At 45.3% G+C, this 25,442-nt stretch overlaps 2 protein-coding genes across 2 annotated transcripts; one reads left to right on the forward strand and one right to left on the reverse strand.

Annotated features, from left to right (window-relative positions):
- Positions 1-3,773: 3,773 nt before the first annotated feature.
- On the reverse strand, positions 3,774-6,763 carry LOC148044198 (fibroblast growth factor 23-like). The gene is made up of 4 exons (XM_087723060.1): positions 6,667-6,763; positions 5,543-5,568; positions 4,005-4,247; positions 3,774-3,791 (listed from the first exon to the last, which is right to left on the reverse strand). The coding sequence occupies exons 1-4, from the start codon at positions 6,761-6,763 to the stop codon at positions 3,774-3,776; spliced, it is 384 nt and encodes a 127-aa protein (XP_087579186.1).
- Positions 6,764-13,873: 7,110 nt separating this feature from the next.
- On the forward strand, positions 13,874-20,883 carry LOC148044199 (fibroblast growth factor 23-like). Its single transcript, XM_087723061.1, has 3 exons — positions 13,874-14,084; positions 19,178-19,203; positions 20,500-20,883. The coding sequence occupies exons 1-3, from the start codon at positions 13,874-13,876 to the stop codon at positions 20,881-20,883; spliced, it is 621 nt and encodes a 206-aa protein (XP_087579187.1).
- Positions 20,884-25,442: the final 4,559 nt, after the last annotated feature.

Here is a 25,442-nt window from a genome sequence, read left to right on the forward strand (position 1 = left end):
GATCCTTCGAAAAACTCCTGTCCGGTCCAACTGTGTGTTGCTGCACACTGGTGGTGTAACAGGATTCAAGTTTGCTTTAGGAGAATTTGCACAAGGAAGGGAGCTCCCTGGTGGAATTTGCCTTATGTTCATTGCAAGGAATTCCCTGGGAATAATCGTGCAATAAATAGATATCTGATTTTTTCTTTCGGGGAAAAAATGAAAATGCCGTAGAGCCATGGTGGTGAACCCGTGGCACGCAGAGCCGTCTCCCCAGCCCAGCTCTCCCCCCGCATGCGCACACGCTTCCCAGCCAGCTGGCCTTCGGGTCTCTGTCGTGCATGCGCAGGGGACGGAGCGCATGTGCGGGGGATGCTCACGTTGCATTTTGGGGCCTCAAGCATGTGCGCACCCACCCCCTTGCCCCGTTTTGGGGCCTCAAAGGCCTCCTGCACCAACCTGGAAGCCAAAACTGGGCGCAGGGGGTGGGGTGCATGCGCAGGAGGGTGCTCGCTCTGCATTTTTTTTAGTTTCGCGCAGGCCCTTTGGGCACTTGACACCAAAAAGATTAGCCACCACTGCTATAGAGCCAAACCATATTCTTAAGTATAAGCAAGACGAAGTTGGGCCTTCCGTGTTATTTTCGGCAACGTACTCCAAAAACCGTCAGAGAATTGAGGGGCCGGTGACGGTTCTTCAACCGCTACTCTGCGGTTCGCTACTGAGAATTAAAATAATTGTACACTGTTTCGTTTTTTATCTCCTTGTGTTGGCCAGTAAAGCTGTTGCTCCGGTGGGAATGATTCCGATCCATTCGGATACTTGTGGGCATTAGCCTTGGGCTCGCGATGATTCTGTTGTGAGACCCTGGTCCCTTATTCAGACAACAAGTTTCTCTGTAACATGGAGACCAAAACGCACAAGTCTTTATGCTGCCTACTAACGCTCAGAAATTGGTTTATGGCTATTAGACGTTCTATTACCCCACATGCCAAAGACGAAGAAGATGTAAGGCTTCACCAAGTCATATTTGTGGAAAGTGCAATTAGGTCAGTCAAGTTCTTTTTCTACACTTCCTTTCCCGGGTGGCATTAAAAAGAGCCACTGGCCTCAACCAGTGGTGGGTTCCGGACCTCGGCACAGCTGGTAGACTGCGCACAGGGAGGGGCATTCTAGATGCACACACCGCCGCCCTGCAACACCCAGCTGCTCGGCAGAGGTCGCGCAGGTGCTGTGCATGCACGCACAATGGGCCGTCCACATTATAAACAGCCATGGAAAGCAAGAGGGCGGGTGGGCCAAATGAGCCACCGTCCCAGTACGGTGGGCGCTGTTCCCGGCCACTTCCGGTACGACCGTACCACCCGGAACCCACCACTGGCCTCACTTCTTTGGAGGAAGGGTCTTGAGATGTGCCAGAAGGAGCATCATGCCTTGACATTCAAAATCTAGCTTTTCCTAGATAGAAAATATATACCTCCAAACATCCTCACCTTGCATGCACTGTTGGCTCTTAATTTCAGAGATGAAGGACCTGAGGTCTTCGGGGTGTGTTTGTTTTTTAAATGTGTATTTAAGGCGCATCATTTTCAGCCAGTAGGTTTTCTTTGTGTTTGACCTCAAGCCCTCCCGTCCTAAACGTTTACGATTCCCTTTGTTAAATTATCAAACCGCTCCGTATTTTAATGTATGCGAAACACTTGCCGTGTTTATATTTATTGGACCTCCAGCCTGTTGTTTTTGTTATTGCTTCAAATAATGTTACTTTCGAGATCATTAAAATATACACCTTTTGAGTGAGCCGCAAAAGTCTGGTTCTTTTTTTTTTTCTTTTGTAAAAAACCAAACACACAACAACCCAAAACTCTGGCTACTTGAATGAGAGATGGAGAATGGCACAACGTCAGAATAGGATGTCATTGTTCTGATTTAGGCTTCGCCCAAAAAGCACAAAGAAGATTCCTGGTCCCGACAAAACCCCTTTTATTAAACGAATGTGAATCCCTCTCATTCACATTCAGCAAAGGCCTGGCGAACAGTCTTTCAAAGGAATAATTATGACCGCAGACTTTTATCTGTTTGATGGAAATGGGAAGTAATATAAACAAAACAAATAAAACATGGGGGGAAAGCGAAGATACCAGTAAATGTGATGCTGTACAGCAGAATAACACAGTAGTATAAGAGTTGCAGTGGGAATCCGGGACAAATAATTAATTTCCAAGAGAATCGAATGAGGATCCAACGAACTGAACTACCAGGTAACTAAATCTGGTGCACCTTTCCCACCAAAGACTTTTTTCTAGGAATTTTCTGCTCCAAACACTGCCTCTTCCAAACTCTTTGTTTCATATCCTGACATCCTGTAGGAGCTGGGCATGACCTGGATTTGAACCTCAGCCCAAAGGGATGGCTGCCCGCTAATGCTTTCAACAGCCCACAAAGCTGCTTTATGGAGCATCTCGACTCCGTTCTCCCGGAAGGGAGCCTTATGTGCCCATTTACCCCCCATCTGGTTGGAGATAACCCATGCCAAGATTTGGTGCTTCCTGCAAAAAAAATGAGCTTTGCCCAACAGGTTGATGAGATGGGTCAGCATCCTGAATCCAGCTAAGGTTAGGCATGAGGGAGTCTTGCTAAGACCCAAAGAAGAAACTCATGGAGATTGTCTGACACCCCTCCGGGATGGGTATGCTTGACATGGATTTGAACCCCAGCCTAGAGGGATGGCTGCCCGCTGATGCTTTTAACAGCCCACAAAGTTGCTTGATGGAGCATCTCAACTCCGTTCTCCAGGAAGGGAGCCTTTTGTGCCTGTTCCCCTCCCATCTGGTTGGAGAGAACCCATGCCAAGATGTCAAGATTTGGCATTTCCTGCACAAAGCCTACCTTTGGCCAACAGGTGGATGCAATAGCAGTTAGACTTATATACCGTTAGACTTATATACCTCTCTAAGCGGTTTACAGAGTCAGCATATTGCCCCCAACAACAATCCGGGTCCTCATTTTACCCACCTTGGAAGGATGGAAGGCTGAGTCAACCCTGAGCCGGTGAGATTTGAACAGCCGAACTGCAGAACTGCAGTCAGCTGAAGTAGCCTGCAGTGCTGCATTTAACCACTGCGCCACCTCGGCTCTTCTCCTCCTGCTAAGGCTGAGCCAAAGATTTTGCTTCTTTAAAGGTTCTGGTCATTCTCCTTTGACTTTGAGTCAAATCAAGTCAAAGGTTCCACCGATAAGATATTGGCAACTTCCCTATCTCTGCCAGTCAGCTGTGAGTTGACTGTGGCATGACAAGCCTCTATATACTTTACAGCATTATAACTAGGAAGATGCATAAAGACAGTCCTTGAGATACGACTGTAGTTGAGCACCAAATCAATGTTGCTAAGGAAAACATTTGCTAAGTGAGCTTAGACCCATTTTAAGCCCTTTCACGCCAGAGTTGCTAAGGGAATCACTGCAGCTGTCAAGTTAGTAAGGCAGGTCGCTAAGTGAACCTGGTTTCCCCATTGACTTTGCTCGTCATAAGGTCGCAAAAGGGGATCACAAGACCCCGGGACATGGCAACCGCCACAAAGGCAAGACAGTGGCCCAGCATCCCCAGGTCACGTGATATTTGACCACGTGACCTGGGGACACTGCAACCGTCATAAAGACGAGTCACTGGCCAAGCATTTGAATTTTGATCACACGTTCCTAATTACACCCCCCCCTTTTTAGCGCAGTTGTAACTTTCAACGTTCACTAAATTGTTGTAAATCAAGGACTACCTGTACAGAGCTATCACCCCCTTATTCTGAACGATTCATCTGAAAAAAAAAAAAAAAAGAAATTTTGCTTTCTTTGACGGTTCAGGAAAGAAATCCGGTTCTCATCTCGGGTTCAGGAATCCAATAAGGAGGGAGAAAATTTTTTGCTCAGAGTGAGTCTAACCCCTCCAAAAAGCAGGGGTCGAGTTGGTTCCCCGGTGGCAGTTCTTCCAGCCAGTTTTCTGGCAAGATGGGTTTACCACATGGGTTTACCCAATTGTACCAGGCTTCTGGCGGAAGCTGTGGCTGTGGCTCTGGCGGGTCGAAGTCACTTAAGGGGATTTGATTCCTTCTCTGTAAAAACTGAGAATAACGTGGTAGGTCCCTATTGGGAATCAACGCTCTCTTCCTGCTTCCTAAGCTGACAAGAAATTTGTGTCCGACGGATTCGTAAATGTCGTAGTTCGTTTCGAAGAGCGTGTGTTTAAAAACACAGTCCCGGTCGCTGAAGGAACTCTAAAAGAGAGACAAAGACAAAATGAAGAGATGAAAAATCAGCTGCACCTTACAGTGAAAAATCCCTACGGTGCATTTGGGCGTAGAATATTTCGCAAATACTTGTTCTTTCTCTATATTTGGGAGATTTGTTTTGCACTGTTCTTGCATCACAAAAGGGTTTGGTTTACAAAGGATGCAGCAGCCACGTTCGATATACTGAACGAGTATTTAAACAGCCTTCAGATTTGAGGGAAGCTGGGAGATGTCTACAATCCCGGAAAGTCGCCGACTTGTTTTGGTTCTGCTTTTGAGTAGTTCGGAGAATGGGCAAATACCACATCTGGCTGGCCCCAGAGTGGGGTGGGAACAGAGATTTTTCAATATCCTTCCCCCTGGAATGAGGAGGGAACGGAGATATTTGCTGTATCTTTCCGCTGCCACGCCCACCAAGCCACACCCAACGAACTGGTAGTAAAAAAATTTGTATTTCACCACTGATTCAAAGTCTCCTTCATTCACATTCATGTATCATGTTCAGCCCTCCCTCCACTTTTTTTTTTTAGCGGAAAGTGTACATGGACATAAAGAATACACAGGATACTTAACCAATCTCATACATTTTGCACGTTTTCCTAATCTCCTAAAGGTCGACTCAGCCTTCCATCCTTCCAAGGTGGGCAAAATGAGGACCCAGATTGTTGGGGGGGCAGAGGCTGACTCTGTAAACCGCTTAGAGAGGGCCGCAAAGCACTGTGAAGCGGTACATAAGTTGATTCGATCGCTTTTGCTATTGCACATAGGAACAAAGGGAGGAGGAGACCGTGTTAGGAGCAAAACTGGTTTTAGCTAGAATTTGCTGGCGGGGTGATTGACTTAGACACAACCCCCAGAAACTCATAGTTACTAGAGGTCAATTGTAAATAAGGGGGCAGGGAAGAATGCATTAACTTCAGGGGCCTTGGATAGATTGAGTACTTAGCCAATGAAGAAATGGTGGAAGGTGAACTGTGACAGTGATAGGGAATCAGTGGTGGGTTCCGTATCCCATTCCAATCAGTATAGTTGGAACGGGCCCGGCGGCAGCCACAAGGACGCGCGCAGCATGTGCACGCACCGTTTTGTCCAGAGACGCTTCCGCGACGCTCCAGCTGCTGAGCGGAGCGTCGCGCAGGCGCTGTATGTGCCATGCGCATGCACAGAAGCACTGAAGCACTTTAAAGACAGGTAAGGAGCGAGGGCGGGCAGGCGGGACCTACAGAGCACCATACCGGAATGGTAGCTGGTGCTCTGGGCAGGCTCCAGTATGGACGTACCGGGATGTACCGCCCATAGCCCACCACTATAGGGAATATAAAGAAAGTATATTGATGGTTTAAGGCAATGGTGTCAAACTCAATTTCATTGAAGACTGAATCAGGGTTGTATTTGACCTCGGGGGGGGGGGGGGAGATGACCAGCTCAACATCACTTGTGTCAGGGCCCCCTGCGGAGTCGCAAGCACTATGCCAGAGAAAATGGGCACTCGAGTTCCGTTTTCAGCTGCGATGGTCTCCTGCAGCCCTCTGCCAGAGAAAGCAGAGCTCGGGAGGACCTGTGTATGGCCCTCCCACTGGCAGGGAACCATGGGCTGGTCCTTCGCTGTTTCCAAGGCAGCCCCGCAGGCCATATATAAGTACCCTGTGGGCTGGATGCAGTCCCCTGGCCTTCAGTTTGACACCCCACCCCCCCGTGCTAGACCAAGAAACCTACTTAAATTCTCCTAGCACAAGTTCTTGGCTGCACTAGAAAAAGAGTCAGATAATCCAAAATATATATTAGGACTCACCGATCCAAAGAGAGTTCCGTCGCTGTGCATACAAAGGTTGAGTCTGCTCTTCGCACCGATGATCCTTACATTTTCCGCGCTTACAGTTTTGATTATCAAAGCAGCTGGAAGCGAACGGGTTACATATTAGGAGAGCTCTTCATACATATCTTAAGCCAGAAATAGTGACCTCCAATAGGAACTTCAAATATCAGAATACTATTATTTGATGCCTTCCCAGTCTTCCCAAATTCTAGCCAATCGTGATAAAAACATTTGCCCACAGTCTCGATCAAAAGGGAAAACTCCCTTTTTAATAACCCCGTAATCCCTAAATTCAGTGAAGAATCGAAGCGACTGGATCAGGGGTGGGTTCCTGCCAGTTCTAACCTCTTCTACAGAAGAGGTTCCACAAATCTACAGTGCCTCAGTGAAGAGAATGGACACCCATCTGGCTGAAATGCTCTAAGCTTTCCTGCCTGAGCAGGGGGTGGTGGACTAGAAGATCTGCAAGGTCCCTTCCAACTCTGTTATTGAATTCCTAGCACGCTGGAGCCTCCGGGGGTGATCCTAGACATGCCCCCCTCCATCCCTCCCACAGCAGACAGCCTCGCAGCTCCGCCGGGAACTTACTGTCCACAGTCTGGGACTCTGAGCGGCCCACATGTCCGTCGGGACGGATCTCCAGGAAAACGCTCAACGTGGAGCTGGAGGTGTAGAGGTGCACCATTTCGTCGGGTTGACTCCAGTTGGGGGCAGCAACGGCGGGGCCCCAGATGCAGGCAATCAGAGGCAGCAGAAGCCTGAAGGCATTGAGAAGAGCTGGAACCGTGATGGGGCTCATGAGTCTCGCTTGGCTTGGAAGATGCAGGAGCCGAAAGTTGATCCTGGTTCTTCCCCTTTGCTGACCACTCACCGATGCTGGGTGCCTTGGTCCTTCAGCCCTGGCTTTATGCAGGACGGATGGGGGACGGATGGGTAGAAGAGGGAGGCGTGAGGAAGGAAGAGACACCCACTTCCAAAACCAACAGATCATGAAGGGACCAGTGATGCTTCTTCTACCAATGTTCTGCTACTGAACATTAAAACGATTGTGAACATTTTGGTCCCCTTGTGTTTGGCCAGTAAAACTATTTGTTCTAATGCGAATCATTGATGCATCTTGATGCTTATGGGCATTAGATTCGTTCCGTAATAATTCTGTCATGAGATCTAGCCCATTATTCATGGAGGTTGTCCCAAAGGTGCTTTTTCAGGAGGAAACTGGACTTCCTTCTCTTGCCTGCCTCCTGAAAAAGCACCTTTGGGGCCACTGTGACCTGGATGAACGAGAATCTTTTACAGACATTCATGGAGGGAAGAGAACATGTATCTCTGTAATACGGAGACTGAAGGCCCGAGTCTTTCTATTGCCTACAAACATTCAGATATTAGTTTACGGCTATTATGGTTGAGATGTGCTATCACCGACCTTGGAGGAAGGGTCCTGATGTCAGCCTCTGCTTCCCTTGCTTGCTATCGGCTGCCATAGACACGGGGAGGGTGAGGGCATGGTATTGGGGAAGGGAATTGTATGGTACTGGAGGTGTTATGTAGTTTTGTTCCCACCATCTTCTGCGCATGCTGATGGCTGATGTTTGGATTTGGTCAAGGCCAACTGTCTGCCATACCAACCTGATGAGGCTTTTTGAAGATGCACCCCAAATGACACCTTAGGGAGTTGCAGATTGGACACTGGGCTAGGGTAACTGGTGGGAGGGTGCTGGGTAAACGTTTGACGTGTACTTGTTCACGCCTTTTTGGCTCAGATCTTGCTTTTCTCTGCTATCAATTCATATCTAGTAAAAGTGCTTTATCTCTATTCAAATGGAGTTGAGGTTTTTCTTTCTTGGAGACTGAAGGAGGCACGCCTGACACCTGAGATGTGCCAGAAGGAGCCTCAAATGTTGACATTCAAAATCTAGCTTTCCCTAGGTAGAAAACACACACACACACACACACACACACACACACACACACATATATATATATCTTTAGTGTCACAACCCCTGGTAAGCCCCAATTATGGGAGGAAGCAAACTGCTTCCATCATCTGTCAATCGTCACGACAGAAACCCAATATTTTTACTGTTGCCTTTGTTATATTCTCCCTTTATTTATTTATCAGCCCAAATAAAACACACACACACACACACACGCATAAATATGTATGTATGTATGTATGTATGTATGTATATCCTTCCTTTGCATGCGCGGAGATGGCGGAGATTCACCTCACAATGGCAGCAAGAAGAATCATAACACGGGGCAGAAGTCACTTAAGAAATCTCTCACTGAGCGACAGAAATTTGGGGCTCAAATATGGTGGCTGTAACTCAAGGACTACCTGTACTTTGTTTTATTTATTTTTTTATTTTAAACACACAAATACAAAGACATAGACTACATTTATGCAACACGCTGGAACTTCATGTCCCTCATTATAGCAGTTTTAGATAGGTACGTATTTTTATATACAATATTTTCCCTCCTAATACCGTATCATTGAATTTCACCATTTTTAACCCGCTTATTTCATTATCATTTACTTATCTACCTCTATTTTGGCTAATTACCTGAGACAAACTTTATCCCTCTTTTATGTATATAACATTCATCCTTTCTTTGTAATTTTTATCCTCCTTAGGTACTTGTCGTTAATCTTTGTTTCTTTCCGCCAGCCACTTGTACCATTTTCCCCATAACAAAAAATATTCTGCCTCTTCCTTTCCTTGGATTTCTTTTGTTAGCTTGTCCATCTCAGCACAGTCAAGAATCTTTCTTATTATTTCATCTTCCCTCGGTCTTGACTTATTCTTCCATCTCTGTGCGAATGCAATCCTAACCACTGTAATGATATGTAAAATCAGAGATAAGGTCTCTTTTTTATACTTAGTCGTCGTTATTCCTGTACTAACTTCTGAAGGACCTGAGTGACCCCTGTAGTGAATATCCTTGTGAGAAACCATCCACATTCCCATAGGGCCCGAGCACTGAGCCAAGAGACAGGAGGACTACCTGGCTTCATGGTTCTGAGAAAATGAAATACATGATGAGAGAGAGACAGAGAGAGAGAGAGGAAGAAAGAGAGAGAGAGAGAGAGAGAGAGAGAGAGGGAGAGAGACGTCCTCTAATGGCCACACACACATATATATTGGTAAAATGAGGACCCAGATTGTTGAGGGGCAACAGGCTGACTCTGTAAACCACTTAGAGAGGGCTGTAAAAGAAGTATATATGCATGACAATGCAGTTGCTTCTTTTGTAGGCAACACTGCGCCTCATATGACTTAATATCCCACAATATCCCAAAACGAGTAGAAGTTGTCCGATTCAGCTAGGATCATCTCCATGAATTTCTTCTTTGGGTCTCAGGAGGATTCCCTCATCACTCACCTTAGATGGATACAGGGATGCTGACCCATCCCATCCACCTGTTGGCCAAAGATAGGCTTTGTGCAGGAAATGCCAAATCTTGACATCTTGGCATGGGTTCTCTCCAACCAGATGGAGGGGAACAAGCACAAAAGGCTCCCTTCCTGGAGAACGGAGTTGAGATGCTCCATCAAGCAACTTTGTGGGCTGTTAAAAGCATCAGCGGGCAGCCATCCCTCTAGGCTGGGGTTCAAATCCACGTCGAGCATACCCATCCTGGAGAGGTGTCAGACAATGAGAAAGCAATATATGTATTTTTCTATTGTCATATTTGTTTATTTGTACAATTTACATATTGAAGATGTATTTATGACGTTTATTATTCTGGTCCCCTCCAATTTTGTCTCAGAACTGGACAAAATAAATGTTGCATGTTTTACAAGGAAGAAAAGTGTCCTTATTAAACATTCCTGGTTTAATTCTCTGTCAAGATTTCTGAGTTCCGAGTAGGGTCATTTTCCTGTCTTGAGAAATGAATCCCTGCTGTGTCACAAAGATATTTGTTACAGCTAAAAATAGAAATGGACTCATAGGGCTGGAAGGGAACTCAGAGATCTTCTGGTCCAGCCCCATGCTCAAGGCAGGAGCCTTATTCCATCCTAGGCAATTGGTTATCCAGTCTATTTTTTAAAAACTTCCAGTGATGGGGCACCCACAACCTCAATAGGCAGGGCCACACCAATGATTAATTGTTCTCACTGTCAGAAAAGTTCTCCCTATTCTACTTTTGCTTAACAACCCATTAATTAATTGGCTGCTTTCTGGTGTCCTATTGGATAAGTCAATCCCCCTCTTCTCTGTGACAGCCCCTCAAATATTGGAAGACAACTATCATGTCACCCCCAATCCTTCTCTTTGATTAACAACCCATTACTTATTGGCTGCCCTCTGGCGCAGTGATCCCACTGGGACATCAGACAAAAAGTGATCCCACTGGGACATCAGACAGGAGTTCAGAATCAATGCACCCGACTTCATGCGCTGGCTACGTGGACATTTCCTCTTTCCAGTTAAGAAGATGCCCTATGAACCAGAGGGATCTTCGGGTTCTGGTTTTGGTTCAGGTTCAGGGGCTGGATGCATAGTTGACAAGTCTGAAAAAGTCCCATTGTGATGAATGTTGAGGTGCACAGCACCTTCACAAGGGTGGACAAGATCTTGGGTGGATTTGGGTATTTGTGACATAGCAGGGATTCATTTCTCAAGACAGGAAAATGACCCTAGTCAGAAGTCGGAAATCTTGACAGAGAATTAAACCAGGAATGTTTAATAAGGACACTTTTCTTCCTTGTAAAACATGCAACATTTATTTTGTCCAGTTCTGAGACAGAATTGGAGGGGGAAAGAATAATAAATGTCATAAATACATCTTCAATATGTAAATTGTACAAATAAACAAATATGTCAATAGAAAAATACATATATTGCTTTCTCATTGTCTGACACATCTCCAGGATGTCCTTGGGTTGGCTTAACGTGGATTTGAACCCCAGCCTAGAGGGATGGCTGCCCGCTGATGCTTTTAACAGCCCACAAAGTTGCTTGATGGAGCATCTCAACTCCGTTCTCCAGGAAGGGAGCCTTTTGTGCCTGTTCCCCTCCATCTGGTTGGAAAGAACCCATGCCAAGATGTCAAGATTTGGCATCTCCTGCACAAAGCCTACCTTTGGCCAACAGGTGGATGGGATGGGTCAGCATCCTGAATCCAGTTAAGTTGAGTGATGAGGTAATCCTCCTAACACACAAAGAAGAAACTCATGGAGATGATCCTAGCTGAATCGGACATCTTCTACTCATTTTGGGATATTGTGGGATATTAGGTCATATGAGGCGCGGTGTTGCCTACAAAAGAAGCAACTGCATTGTCATACATATATACTTCTTTACAGCCCTCTCTAAGTGGTTTACAGAGTCAGCCTCTTGCCCCTCAACAATCTGGGTCCTCATTTTACCGATATATATATGTGTGTGTGTGGCCATTAGAGGACCTCCCTCTCTCTCTCTCTCTCTCTCTCTGTCTCTCTCTCATCATGTATTTCATTTTCTCAGAACCATGAAGCCAGGTAGTCCTCCTGTCTCTTGGCTCAGTGCTCGGACCATGTGGGAATGTGGATGGTTTCTCACAAGGATATTCACTGCAAGGGTAACTCAGGTCCTTCAGAAGTTAGTACAGGTATAATGACGACTAAGTATAAAAAAGAGACCTTATCTCTGATTTTACATATCATTACAGTGGTTAGGATTGCATTCGCACAGAGATGGAAGAATAAGTCAAGACCGAGGGAAGATGACATAATAAGAAAGATTCTTGACTGTGCTGAGATGGACAAGCTAACAAAATAAATCCAAGGAAAGGAAGAGACAGAATATTATTTGTTATGGGGAAAATGTTACAAGTGGCTGGCGGAAAGAAACAAAGATTAACGACAAGTACCTAAGGAGGATAAAAATTACAAAGAAAGGATGAATGTTATATACATAAAATTGGGATAAAGTTTGTCTCAGGTAATTAGCCAAAATAGAGGTAGATAAGTAAATGATAATGAAATAAGCGGGTTAAAAATGGTGAAATTCAATGGTGAGGTATTAGGAGGGAAAATATTGTATATAAAAATACGTACCGATCTAAAACTGCTATAATGAGGAACATGAAGTTCCAGCGTGTTGCATAAATGTAGTCTATGTCTTTGTATTTGTGTGTTTAAAATAAAATAAAAAATAAAACAAAGTACAGGTAGTCCTTGAGTTACAGCCACCATATTTGAGCCCCAAATTTCTGTCGCTCAGTGAGAGATTTCTTAAGTGACTTTCCCGTGTTATGATTCTTCTTGCTGCCATTGTGAGGTGAATCTCCGCCATCTCTGCGCATGCAAAGGAAGGATATACATACATACATACATACATACATACATATTTATGTGTGTGTGTGTGTGTGTGTGTGTGTTTTATTTGGGCTGATAAATAAATAAAGGGAGAATATAACAAAGGCAACAGTAAAAATATTGGGTTTCTGTCGTGACGATTGACAGATGATGGAAGCAGTTTGCTTCCTCCCATAATTGGGGCTTACCAGGGGTTGTGACACTAAAGATATATATATATATATATATATATATATATATGTGTGTGTGTGTGTGTGTGTGTGTGTGTGTGTGTGTGTGTGTGTGTGTGTGTGTGTGTGTGTGTGTGTGTCTGTGTGTGTGTGTGTGTGTGTGTGTGTGTGTGTTTTTTTCTACCTAGGGAAAGCTAGATTTTGAATGTCAACATTTGAGGCTCCTTCTGGCACATCTCAGGTGTCAGGCGTGCCTCCTTCAGTCTCCAAGAAAGAAAAACCTCAACTCCATTTGAATAGAGATAAAGCACTTTTACTAGATATGAATTGATAGCAGAGAAAAGCAAGATCTGAGCCAAAAAGGCGCGAACAAGTACACGTCAAACGTTTACCCAGCACCCTCCCACCAGTTACCCTAGCCCAGTGTCCAATCTGCAACTCCCTAAGGTGTCATTTGGGGTGCATCTTCAAAAAGCCTCATCAGGTTGGTATGGCAGACAGTTGGCCTTGACCAAATCCAAACATCAGCCATCAGCATGCGCAGAAGATGGTGGGAACAAAACTACATAACACCTCCAGTACCATACAATTCCCTTCCCCAATACCATGCCCTCACCCTCCCCGTGTCTATGGCAGCCGATAGCAAGCAAGGGAAGCAGAGGCTGACATCAGGACCCTTCCTCCAAGGTCGGTGATAGCACATCTCAACCATAATAGCCGTAAACTAATATCGGAATGTTTGTAGGCAATAGAAAGACTCGGGCCTTCAGTCTCCGTATTACAGAGATACATGTTCTCTTCCCTCCATGAATGTCTGTAAAAGATTCTCGTTCATCCAGGTCACAGTGGCCCCAAAGGTGCTTTTTCAGGAGGCAGGCAAGACAAGGAAGTCCAGTTTCCTCCTGAAAAAGCACCTTTGGGACAACCTCCATGAATAATGGGCTAGATCTCATGACAGAATTATCACGGAACGAATCTAATGCCCATAAGCATCAAGATGCATCAATGATTCGCATTAGAACAAATAGTTTTACTGGCCAAACACAAGGGGACCAAAATGTTCACAATCGTTTTAATGTTCAGTAGCAGAGCATTGGTAGAAGAAGCATCACTGGTCCCTTCATGATCTGTTGGTTTTGGAAGTGGGTGTCTCTTCCTTCCTCACGCCTCCCTCTTCTACCCATCCGTCCCCCATCCGTCCTGCATAAAGCCAGGGCTGAAGGACCAAGGCACCCAGCATCGGTGAGTGGTCAGCAAAGGGGAAGAACCAGGATCAACTTTCGGCTCCTGCATCTTCCAAGCCAAGCGAGACTCATGAGCCCCATCACGGTTCCAGCTCTTCTCAATGCCTTCAGGCTTCTGCTGCCTCTGATTGCCTGCATCTGGGGCCCCGCCGTTGCTGCCCCCAACTGGAGTGAACCCGACGAACTGGTGCACCTCTACACCTCCAGCTCCACGTTGAGCGTTTTCCTGGAGATCCGTCCCGACGGACATGTGGGCCGCTCAGAGTCCCAGACTGTGGACAGTAAGTTCCCGGCGGAGCTGCGAGGCTGTCTGCTGTGGGAGGGATGGAGGGGGGCATGTCTAGGATCACCCCCGGAGGCTCCAGCGTGCTAGGAATTCAATAACAGAGTTGGAAGGGACCTTGCAGATCTTCTAGTCCACCACCCCCTGCTCAGGCAGGAAAGCTTAGAGCATTTCAGCCAGATGGGTGTCCATTCTCTTCTTAAAAGCCTTCAGGGTTGGATCAATCCCACAACTTCGGGAGACAAGCCTAACAATCTAAGAGTCAGGAAATGTTTCTCCTTCTTTCTAGGTTAGCAAGGACCAATGTGCTTATTGTAGGGAAATAGTAGCGGTCTCCACTCAGATCTGCTTCCTTCCAAGTGGGACCCGGTGCAGAATCTCTGGACAGATTTACTAGGGGAGGTGTGTTTGGGGTAGGATGAACCAGGGAGGCAGAGGGGAGGGAGAGAGAGTAGGAGCAGGAGGGAGAGAGGAAGGGAGAGAGGGAGCAGGAGGGAGAAAGGGAAGGAGAGAGGGAGGGAGAGAGGGGGGGGAGGGAGAGGGGGAAAGGGAGAGAGAGGGAGAGAGAGAATGAAAGAGGGAGGCAGAGAGGGAGAGAGGGAGGGAGAGAGGGAAGGAGAGAGAATAGGAAGGGGAGAGAGGGGGCAGGAGGGAGAGAGGAAGGGAGAGAGGGAGCAGGAGGGAGAAAGGGAAGGAGAGAGGGAGGGAGAGAGGGGGGAGGGAGAGGGGGTAGAGGGAGAGAGAGGGAGAGAGAGAATGAAAGAGGGAGGCAGAGAGGGAGAGAGGGAGGGAGAGAGGGAAGGAGGGGGAAGGAGAGAGAATAGGAAGGGGAGAGAGGGAGGGAGAGAGGGGGCAGGAGGGAGAGAGGAAGCGGGAGAGGGAGCAGGAGGGAGAAAGGGAAGGAGAGAGGGAGGGAGAGAGGGGGGAGGGAGAGGGGGGAGAGGGAGAGAGAGGGAGAGAGAGAATGAAAGAGGGCGGCAGAGAGGGAGAGAGGGAGGGAGAGAGGGAAGGAGGGGGAAGGAGAGAGAATAGGAAGGGGAGAGAGGGAGGGAGAGAGGGCAGGAGGTAGAAAGGGAAGGAGAGAGGGAGGGAGAGGGAGGGAGGGGGAGGGAGAAAGAGGGAAGGGAGAGGTGGGAGAGGGAGAGAAAGGGACAGAGAGAAGGAAAGGGGGAGGGAGAGAGGGAGGGGAGAGAGTGGGAGAGTGGGAGGGGGAGAGAGGGAGAGAGAGAAGGAAAGAGGGAGAGAGGGAGGGAGGGGAGAGAGTGGGAGAGTGGGAGGGGGAGAGAGGGAGAGGGAGAAGGAAAGAGGGAGGAAGAGAGAGAGAGGGAGTGAGAGAGAAGGAAAGAGGGAGGGAGAGGAGGGGGAGAGAGGGGGAGGGAGAGAGAGGGAGAGAGGGAAGTGGGAGGGGGAGGCAGAGAGGGGGAGGAAGGGAGAAAGAGGGAGAGAGCGGGAGGGGGAGGGTTGAGAGGGAGAGGGATGGGAGAGAGAGAGAGATGGGTGTAGAGTGCTTTTAAAGAGTTGTAGGAGAGAGGTCTTTTGGAGCAAATTGGTCATCTACCTGAAGGATGGAGAGCCAGTTTTGTGTAGCTTGAAAGTGTTAGCCTAAAATCCAGAAGGCAGCTCTCCAGTTGTGGAGTTGTGAAGAGGTTGAGGATTAGGGCTACTCTGGGGAGAGCCACTTACCTCTGAGTAAATTGCAACGGGGGGGGGGGGGGAGTTGGATAATGCAATTACCAAAGTCTGTTTTATATTTATTAGATGTTAGTATTTCTTCTGACTTTCCCCACAACAACAACATGTGAGGTAGGTTGGGCTGAGAAAAAGGGGCTCGCCCCCCAAGTCACCCCACCGCCTTTCTTGTCTAAGCTGAGAGTTGAACTCACCGTTTCCCGTTTTCTAACCTGGTGCCTTAGCCACTAGACCAAATGGGTAGGAAAAAAAAAAACCCACGAATCCAACAATACAGTCATCTCATCCAGGGATAAAATTTTAGCCGGAGATCTCCCAGGATCCCTTGGGAAATATCAATCTCATCAAGCTGAACATGATGCCGTCCACCCAAACTCTTTAGACAAGGGATAAAAGTCGATAAATCGAAGTTTTCTTTATGCGGTTTCTTCTTAAATACCGATAGATCATTAATAAGAATCAGAAATCTCAATCTATATACTACTAAAACTCTCATATTGTGATTTTTAACTGAACTGAACTGTGCATGGTAGGGCAAAATGTTTTGAGCATGATGGATGCCTCCACTGGTAACTCAAATGCTAGAACCGTTACTCCCATGGAATTAAAATGTTGAAAATCTTATAACACACAGAAATATCAAGTAAGCAAAAGACTGGACAGTATAACTTATTTATTTATTATTTATTTATTTAGTAGATTTATAGGCCGCCCAATCCCGGGCAGCTTACAAAACGAAAAGAAGAGTAATTAATAAAAAAAATAAAATAAAGGAGAACAATTTAAAAGACATCACCCATGCACCCAACCTGATATCACATTCTTTGCCATGTGCTGCATCACAGGAATAAGAGTGTCTTCAGTATAATACGTGTAGTGTTGAAGAAGTGGCGTCCATTCTCCCCCTTTCCAGAACTTTAGTAGATAAACAAAATGCTGCAGCTGAAATCTGGGAGGGAGGATAATGTACCATTTCATAATCCACCAGTGCAAGTTCCATCAGGTACTTTGACAATGAATGTTGCTCTATATCTGCCTCTCCAATTTTTGATGCCCTCCTGAGGAAATGCAGTGGAAGAGGACGACCAAGGTTAAAATCCAGGGACCGTAAGATTTTCATTTCCATTTGCCTGATTTGTAAGCTGGTGTAAGTATGATCTGTCACGTAGGCAAAATCACCAATTTCTGGTGGAAACATGAATATAAGCGTCTCTGATTAGTATAACCATACACGTTCGTTAAAATGTAAAAAAATGTGACGATCAACATTTTATTTGAAGTAAAATATTGGGGTGGCTCAGTGGCTGAGACACTGAGCTTGTCGATCAGAAAGGTCGGCAGTTCGGCGGTTCGAATCCCTAGTCTAAGGCCTCCTGCGTGAGCAGGGGGTTGGACTAGATGACCTCCAAGGCCCCTTCCAACTCTGTTAATCTTAGGAATGATATGTAGAATTTGATTGGCATGAAAACAGCATTGAATTATTGAATAAGATAATAATGAAATATTCAAGAAAATAGATGTATTATTACTATTACTAGAAGTATATAACTTGTCAAATATAATTCAGATGGACATCGCTTTATTTGTTTGAAAATGGGACGTTTTTTAAATATAACAGTGGCATAATTAAAAATTAGAAAGGGGAACAATGGAAGTTTATAATTCAATATAAATCAGGGTATTACTACTAGAATTATATACGTTTGTTAAACATAACAAATATAATTATCAGTATTTTATCTGTAGTAAAAGGAGTGATATCAAAAATATGGAGATTGGCCAAAAAAATCAATATATTGAAATATTGAATAATTAAGGAAAGATTATAATTCAACAAAGTATGTGTATTACTGCTAAAAGTCTATAATTTAATTGTGTTGACTAGGAAGGGTATTGTTTTATTTGTACTAAAATGTAATTCTGGTTCCACGCTCTTCACATAATGATGCGTTTGTAGAAAAATAAAAAATAAAAAACTTTGAAAAAAAGAGAAAATCTTATCAAACATTTCTCAACATAAACATTATTATAAATTTGTTGTCGTTTTTGTTGTCAGTTGCAAAGTTGTGTCCGACCCATTGCGACCCCATGGACAACATTCCTCCAGGCCTTCCTGTCCTCCACCATCTTCTGGAGTCCATTTAAGCTCACGCCGACTGCTTCGGTGACTCCATCCAGCCACCTTCTTCTCTGTCGTTCCCTTCTTCTTTTGCCCTCCATCGTTCCCAGCATCAGGCTCTTCTCCAGGGAGTCCTTCCTTCTCATTAGGTGGCCAAATTATAAATTACCCTGTGACTATAACGAACAATACATTTCCTTTGCTGAGCTTCGGAGAGATATTTCTCTCCTAAGGTGAAAATAAAAGTTATCTGTTGTGAACCCTGGGTAGTGTCAGGAAGGGCATCCAGCCAGTAAATGCTTAACTCCATCCAGTCCCAGAATTCCTCCTCTCATTCTTCATCTTGATGATGTGTGGACGGGCGGGGAGAGGGAGCTGGAACCGGTTCTAAACGGCACTGTAGATTTGTGGAACCTCTTCTGTAGAAGAGGTTAGAACTGGCAGGAACCCACCCCTGATCCAGTCGCTTCGATTCTTCACTGAATTTAGGGATTACGGGGTTATTAAAAAGGGAGTTTTCCCTTTTGATCGAGACTGTGGGCAAATGTTTTTATCACGATTGGCTAGAATTTGCGAAGACTGGGAAGGCATCAAATAATAGTATTCTGATATTTGAAGTTCCTATTGGAGGTCACTATTTCTGGCTTAAGATATGTATGAAGAGCTCTCCTAATATGTAACCCGTTCGCTTCCAGCTGCTTTGATAATCAAAACTGTAAGCGCGGAAAATGTAAGGATCATCGGTGCGATGAGCGGACTCAACCTTTGTATGCACAGCGACGGAAATCTCTTTGGATCGGTGAGTCCTAATATATATTTTGGATTATCTGACTCTTTTTCTAGTGCAGCCAAGAACTTGTGCTAGGAGAATTTAAGTAGGTTTCTTGGTCTAGCACGGGGGGGTGGGGTGTCAAACTGAAGGCCAGGGGACTGCATCCAGCCCACAGGGTACTTATATATGGCCTGCGGGGCTTCCTTGGAAACAGCGAAGGACCAGCCCATGGTCCCCTGCCAGTGGGAGGGCCATACACAGGTCCTCCCGAGCTCTGCTTTCTCTGGCAGAGGGCTGCAGGAGACCATCGCAGCTGAAAACGGAACTCGAGTGCCCATTTTCTCTGGCATAGTGCTTGCGACTCCGCAGGGGCCCCTGACACAAGTGATGTTGAGCTGGTCATCTCCCCCCCCCCCCGAGGTCAAATACAACCCTGATTCAGTCTTCAATGAAATTGAGTTTGACACCATTGCCTTAAACCATCAATATACTTTCTTTATATTCCCTATAGTGGTGGGCTACGGGCGGTACATCCCGGTACGTCCGTACTGGAGCCTGCCCAGAGCACCAGCTACCATTCCGGTATGGTGCTCTGTAGGTCCCGCCTGCCCGCCCTCGCTCCTTACCTGTCTTTAAAGTGCTTCAGTGCTTCTGTGCATGCGCATGGCACATACAGCGCCTGCGCGACGCTCCGCTCAGCAGCTGGAGCGTCACGGAGGCGTCTCTGGACAAAACGGCGCGTGCACATGCTGCGCGCGTCCTTGTGGCTGCCGCCGGGCCCGTTCCAACTATACTGATTGGAATGGGATACGGAACCCACCACTGATACCCTATCACTGTCACAGTTCACCTTCCACCATTTCTTCATTGGCTAAGTACTCAATCTATCCAAGGCCCCTGAAGTTAATGCATTCTTCCCTGCCCTCTTATTTACAATTGACCTCTAGTAACTATGAGTTTCTGGGGGTTGTGTCTAAGTCAATCACCCCGCCAGCAAATTCTAGCTAAAACCAGTTTTGCTCCTAACACGGTCTCCTCCTCCCTTTGTTCCTATGTGCAATAGCAAAAGCGATCGAATCAACTTATGTACCGCTTCACAGTGCTTTGCGGCCCTCTCTAAGCGGTTTACAGAGTCAGCCTCTGCCCCCCAACAATCTGGGTCCTCATTTTGCCCACCTTGGAAGGATGGAAGGCTGAGTCGACCTTTAGGAGATTAGGAAAACGTGCAAAATTTACGAGATTGGATAAGTATCCTGTGTATTCTTTATGTCCATGTACACTTTCCGTAAAAAAAAAAAAAAGTGGAGGGAGGGCTGAACATGATACATGAATGTGAATGAAGGAGACTTTGAATCAGTGGTGAAATACAAATTTTTTTACTACCAGTTCGTTGGGTGTGGCTTGGTGGGCGTGGCAGCGGAAAGATACAGCAAATATCTCCGTTCCCTCCTCATTCCAGGGGGAAGGATATTGAAAAATCTCTGTTCCCACCCCACTCTGGGGCCAGCCAGATGTGGTATTTGCCCATTCTCCGAACTACTCAAAAGCAGAACCAAAACAAGTCGGCGACTTTCCGGGATTGTAGACATCTGCCAGCTTCCCTCAAATCTGAAGGCTGTTTAAATACTCGTTCAGTATATCGAACGTGGCTGCTGCATCCTTTGCAAACCAAACCCTTTTGCGATGCAAGAACAGTGCAAAACAAATCTCCTAAATATAGAGAAAGAACAAGTATTTGCGAAATATTCTACGCCCAAATGCACCGTAGGGATTTTTCACTGTAAGGTGCAGCTGATTTTTCATCTCTTCATTTTGTCTTTGTCTCTCTTTTAGAGTTCCTTCAGCGACCGGGACTGTGTTTTTAAACACACGCTCTTCGAAACGAACTACGACATTTATGAATCCGTCGGACACAAATTTCTTGTCAGCTTAGGAAGCAGGAAGAGAGCGTTGATTCCCAATAGGGGCCTACCACGTTTTTCTCAGTTTTTACAGAGAAGGAATCAAATCCCCTTAAGTGACTTCGACCCGCCAGAGCCACAGCCAGAAGCCCCCAGGGACAATGGGGAAAACCCATGTGGGGGCATCTTGGCAGGAAAGATACCGGAAGAAATGCCACTGGTGAACGGAATCCACCCCTGCTTTTTGGAGGAAGAGAGTGACCCACTCGGCGTCACTCTGAGCAAAAAATTTTCTTCCCCCTTATTGGATTCCTGAACCCGAGATGAGAACCAGGTTTCTTTCCTGAACCGTCAAAGAAAGCAAAATTTCTTTTTTTTTTCAGATGAATCGTTCAGAATAAGGGGGTGATAGCTCTGTACAGGTAGTCCTTGATTTACAACAATTTAGTGAACGTTGAAAGTTACAACTGCGCTAAAAAGGGGGGGTGTACTTAGGAACGTGTGATCAAAATTCCCCTCCCCTATTATTGTAAGCCGCCCTGAGTCCCCTCAGGGAAAAGAGCGGCCTATAAATGTTTAATAAAAGTATATATATATATATAAAAAAAAGAACTGGCTTGCCAGTTATGGATTACTACACTAAGCAAAGGCTGTTGGCACCCAGTGAATATTGACTGATCTCAAAAAACCTAAGCAGTGCTTGACAGGCAATACTCAAATGAGACACCACCCTGAGGCACCTCCACGCAGAGCACCTGAGCTGGCCCCTGCGTTATCCCTCCCCCTTCCTCCTCCGCCGTGCTTTTGAGGAGCCATTTGGCGGTGGGAGCTAGTAGGAAGGCGGCGGAGGGGGCGGGAGCAGGAAAAAAGGCCTCATGGCTTCTGAAAAGCACGGCGGAGGTGGAGGCGGCGGCAGGGGTAACCCAGAGCCCAGCCGAGGTGCTCCGAGCGGAGGGGGAGGCACCGCTGCCGCTGCCATGGGTGGGGGCACCTGCAGGAGCTTTGGAGGCTTCACCTCGGCTGCAGCGTTGGCGGCAAATCCGGCAGTGCTGTTGGAGAAGGAGGAGGCGGCAGCAGCTATTCCCCTCAGCTTCCAGAGCCTGTGACAGAAATCACTGTGCGCAGTTAGAAACGGCTGCGTGGTGTTTTCTTGCCACGTGCGCGGCCGCGCGGCCACGCAGCCGCGCACCTTAGAGGGAACAGTGATGGTGAGGTATTAGGAGGGAAAATATTGTATATAAAAATATGTACCGATCTAAAACTGCTATAATGAGGGACACGAAGTTCCAGCGTGTTGCATAAATGTAGTCTATGTCTTTGTATTTGTGTGTTTAAAATAAAATAAAAAATAAAACAAAGTACAGGTAGGCCTTGAGTTACGGCCACCATATTTGAGCCCCAAATTTCTGTCGCTCAGTGAGAGATTTGTTAAGTGACTTCTGCCCCGTGTTATGATTCTTCTCGCTGCCATTGTGAGGTGAATCTCCGCCATTGTGAAGTTACTAAAACAACTGTTGTAAGTTGAGGACTATCTGTAGAGTTGAGCTGGGCATTTCACAGCTCCTGGGTCAAATCTTCATCCCTTTGCTTTTATTGTGAAGATGATTCCTATTTATGACATAAGATCCCTCTCACAGTTTCTGATCTTAAGCCTGGTTTCACCCAGGCTATATGTGCACTTTTGATTGTCCAACCTGTGTAGTTCTAATATTAGAACACATTATTACAATATATTCTTAAGAAATTCTTTTACTCTTTTTTCTTTTTCCCTTATCCTCTTTTATATATATATATATATATATATATATATATATATATATATATATATATATATATATATATATATATATATATATATATATATATATATATATATATATATATATATATATATAAATAACTCTTTTTTATTTTTCCCTTATCCATATACGTATATGTATATGTATATGTATATGTATATGTATATGTATATGTATATGTATATGTATATGTATATGTATATGTATATGTATACACACACACACACACACACATATATATATATATGTTGTATTTGTGCTGATAAATAAATAAAGGGAGACTAGTATAGATCTATTTCAAGCTATTTAGCTCTCATCAGCTAGCCATACCCTTACTGGGATTTGAACCTGTGCTGTATTACATCTTAGGCAGATGTCTTAACCACTAAGCCACAAGGTTCTCCTCCTTATGGAGAATGGAAGCAGTAGACTTCCTCCCATATTTGGGCATACCAGGGGTTGTGACACTAAATACATACATACATACATACATACATACATACATACATATTCTAATCACCCATTGTTTGATTCTAACATTTCACTGGTAATCATAGTTGTCCAACCTGTATAATTCTAATATTAGAAACATTATTACAATATATTCATAAGAAATTATTTTAGTCTTATTTTCTTTTTCCCTTATCCTCTCATTTATACGTATATATATATATATATATATATATATATATATATATATATATATATATATATATATATATATATATATATATATATATATATATATATATATATATATATATATATATATATATATACATACATACACACACACACACACACACACACACACACACACACACACACACACACATATATATATATATATATATATATATATATATATATATATATTCTAATCACCCATTGTTTGATTCTAACATTTCACTGCTAATCATATTTTTATGAATATTTAATAATACCATCATTCGAAATCTAATTTTCCAGTTCTTTATATCTATTTATATTACTATCCTGATCTATCACACTAAATTAGTTGTCCAAACTGTGTAGTTCTAATATTAGAACACATTATTACAATATATTCTTAAGAAATTCTTTTCCCCTTTTTTTTCTTTTCCCCTTATCCGTCATCTCTTGCCAGCATCCGAACCGTTGATCTAATTTTCTTTTTGGCTTCCCTCCCATATTTGTCCCTTAAACCTTTCATCCCATCTATTTGACTAGGCAATCAAGCTTTTTCTCCCGTCTCTCTATCCTTTCCCACTGACTGATTTCAGAACTGTCTATTCCACGCCCCCCTGCCTCTTTTCCCCTGCTCCCTTCCTGCTTCTCCCATTCCTTTTCTAAGCCTTTGCAGTATTTTCTTCTTCTTTTAGTTCCTTAGTCGCTATTCGTTTTAGTAACATCTTCTCCTTGTTATCTTCTTCTTGCTGCTTTCCCACTTCCGCCTTCCCCCTCCGCTCCATTCTTTCTTCATTCTCCTGCTCCTTGCCTCTTACTTGATCTTGATTGTATCCCTCTGTCAATGAAACTTGGAATTGCTTTCGTTTTTCTGGCTGCCACAGCACATTGCTTGCTCATATTTAACTGGTCATCCACTAAGACTCTACTACTGCTATTAAGCCTGGTTTCACCCAGGCTATAGGGGCACTCTTGGTTTTTCTTGCCTAAGTGTAAAACTTTACTTTTCTCTGCACTGAATTTCATTTTGGTTTATGGCTATTATGGTTTAGATCAGGGGTAGTCGGCCTTTTTATACCTACCGCCCATTTTTGTGTTTCTGGTAGTATTAAAATTTTCTAACTGCCCACCATTCCACAGTAATGGTGATTTATAAAGTAGGGAAGTAACGTTACAATGTCATCTGGCGGCTCCCCGGGGGAGGGCCTTCTCTGTAGCCGCTCCGACCCTACGGAACAATCTACCCCCAGAGATCCGGATCCTTCCCACTCTCACGGCATTCCGAAAGGCTACCAAAACCTGGCTATTCCGGCAGGTCTGGGGCTGTTGACCTCATGAATGAGGTCCAGCCCCGCCTAGATTGAGTCCATAAAGTGATCTTTTAATCTGTTTTATTTTTCTCTATTTTTTAGTTTTTTATTCTTTTAGAGATGTATTTCTGTAAGCCGCCCGGAGTCCTTCGGGATTGGGCGGCCTATAAATTTATTAAATACTTAAATACTTTATAAAATTTATAAAGCAGAGTTACAGCCCACCATGAAAGCTGGAACGCCCACTAGTGGGTGATAGGGACCAGGTTGACTACCACTGGTTTAGATGCTCCAACCCCCACTTGCCAAAGAGGAAGAAGGTGTAATGCTTCACCAAGTCGATTGTTGCAGAAAATGCAATGAGGTTCAACTCATTGGGATGAGCGCTAACAAACTGGTACTCAACCCGGACAAGACCGAGTGGCTGTTGTGCTTCCCTCCCAATAATTTGGCTGACATTCCAACACTCAGGCTGGGGGGGTCAAATTTTATACCCCTCAGACAGGGTCCGTAACTTAGGAGTCCTCCTGGATTCACAGCTGACTTTCGATCATCAGCTGTCGGCTGTGACCAGGGGGGCATTTGCCCAGGTTCGCCTGGTCCGCCAGTTACGGCCCTACCTGAACCGGGAGGCTCTCGCAACAGTCACTCGAGCCCTTGTGATCTCTAGGCTGGAATACTGCAATGGGCTCTACATGGGGCTGCCCTTGAAGAGCATCCGGCGACTGCAGTTAGTCCAGAATGCAGCCGCGCGAGTGATAGTGGGCGCACCGCGGTTCGCCCACATTACACCTATCCTCCGCGAGCTGCACTGGCTACCTGTAGGTCTCCGGGTGCGCTTCAGGGTATTGATGACCACCTTTAAAGCACTCCATGGTAGTGGATCTGGTTATTTGAGAGACCGCCTTCTGCCGATCACCTCCCTCCGACCGATTAGATCGCACAGGCTGGGCCTCCTCCGAATTCCATCCGCCAGTCAATGTCGACTGGCGACTACACGGAGGAGAGCCTTTTCTGTTGCAGCTCCGACCCTGTGGAACGAGCTCCCCGTTGAGATTCGTACCCTCACCACCATCCAGACCTTCCGCACAGCCCTCAAG

Source organism: Thamnophis sirtalis, unplaced genomic scaffold, assembly GCF_051295495.1.
Source record: "Thamnophis sirtalis isolate CommonGarterSnake01/CBP01778 unplaced genomic scaffold, rThaSir2_p1.2 scaffold_9, whole genome shotgun sequence".
NCBI classification, from domain to species: Eukaryota; Metazoa; Chordata; class Lepidosauria; order Squamata; family Natricidae; genus Thamnophis; species Thamnophis sirtalis.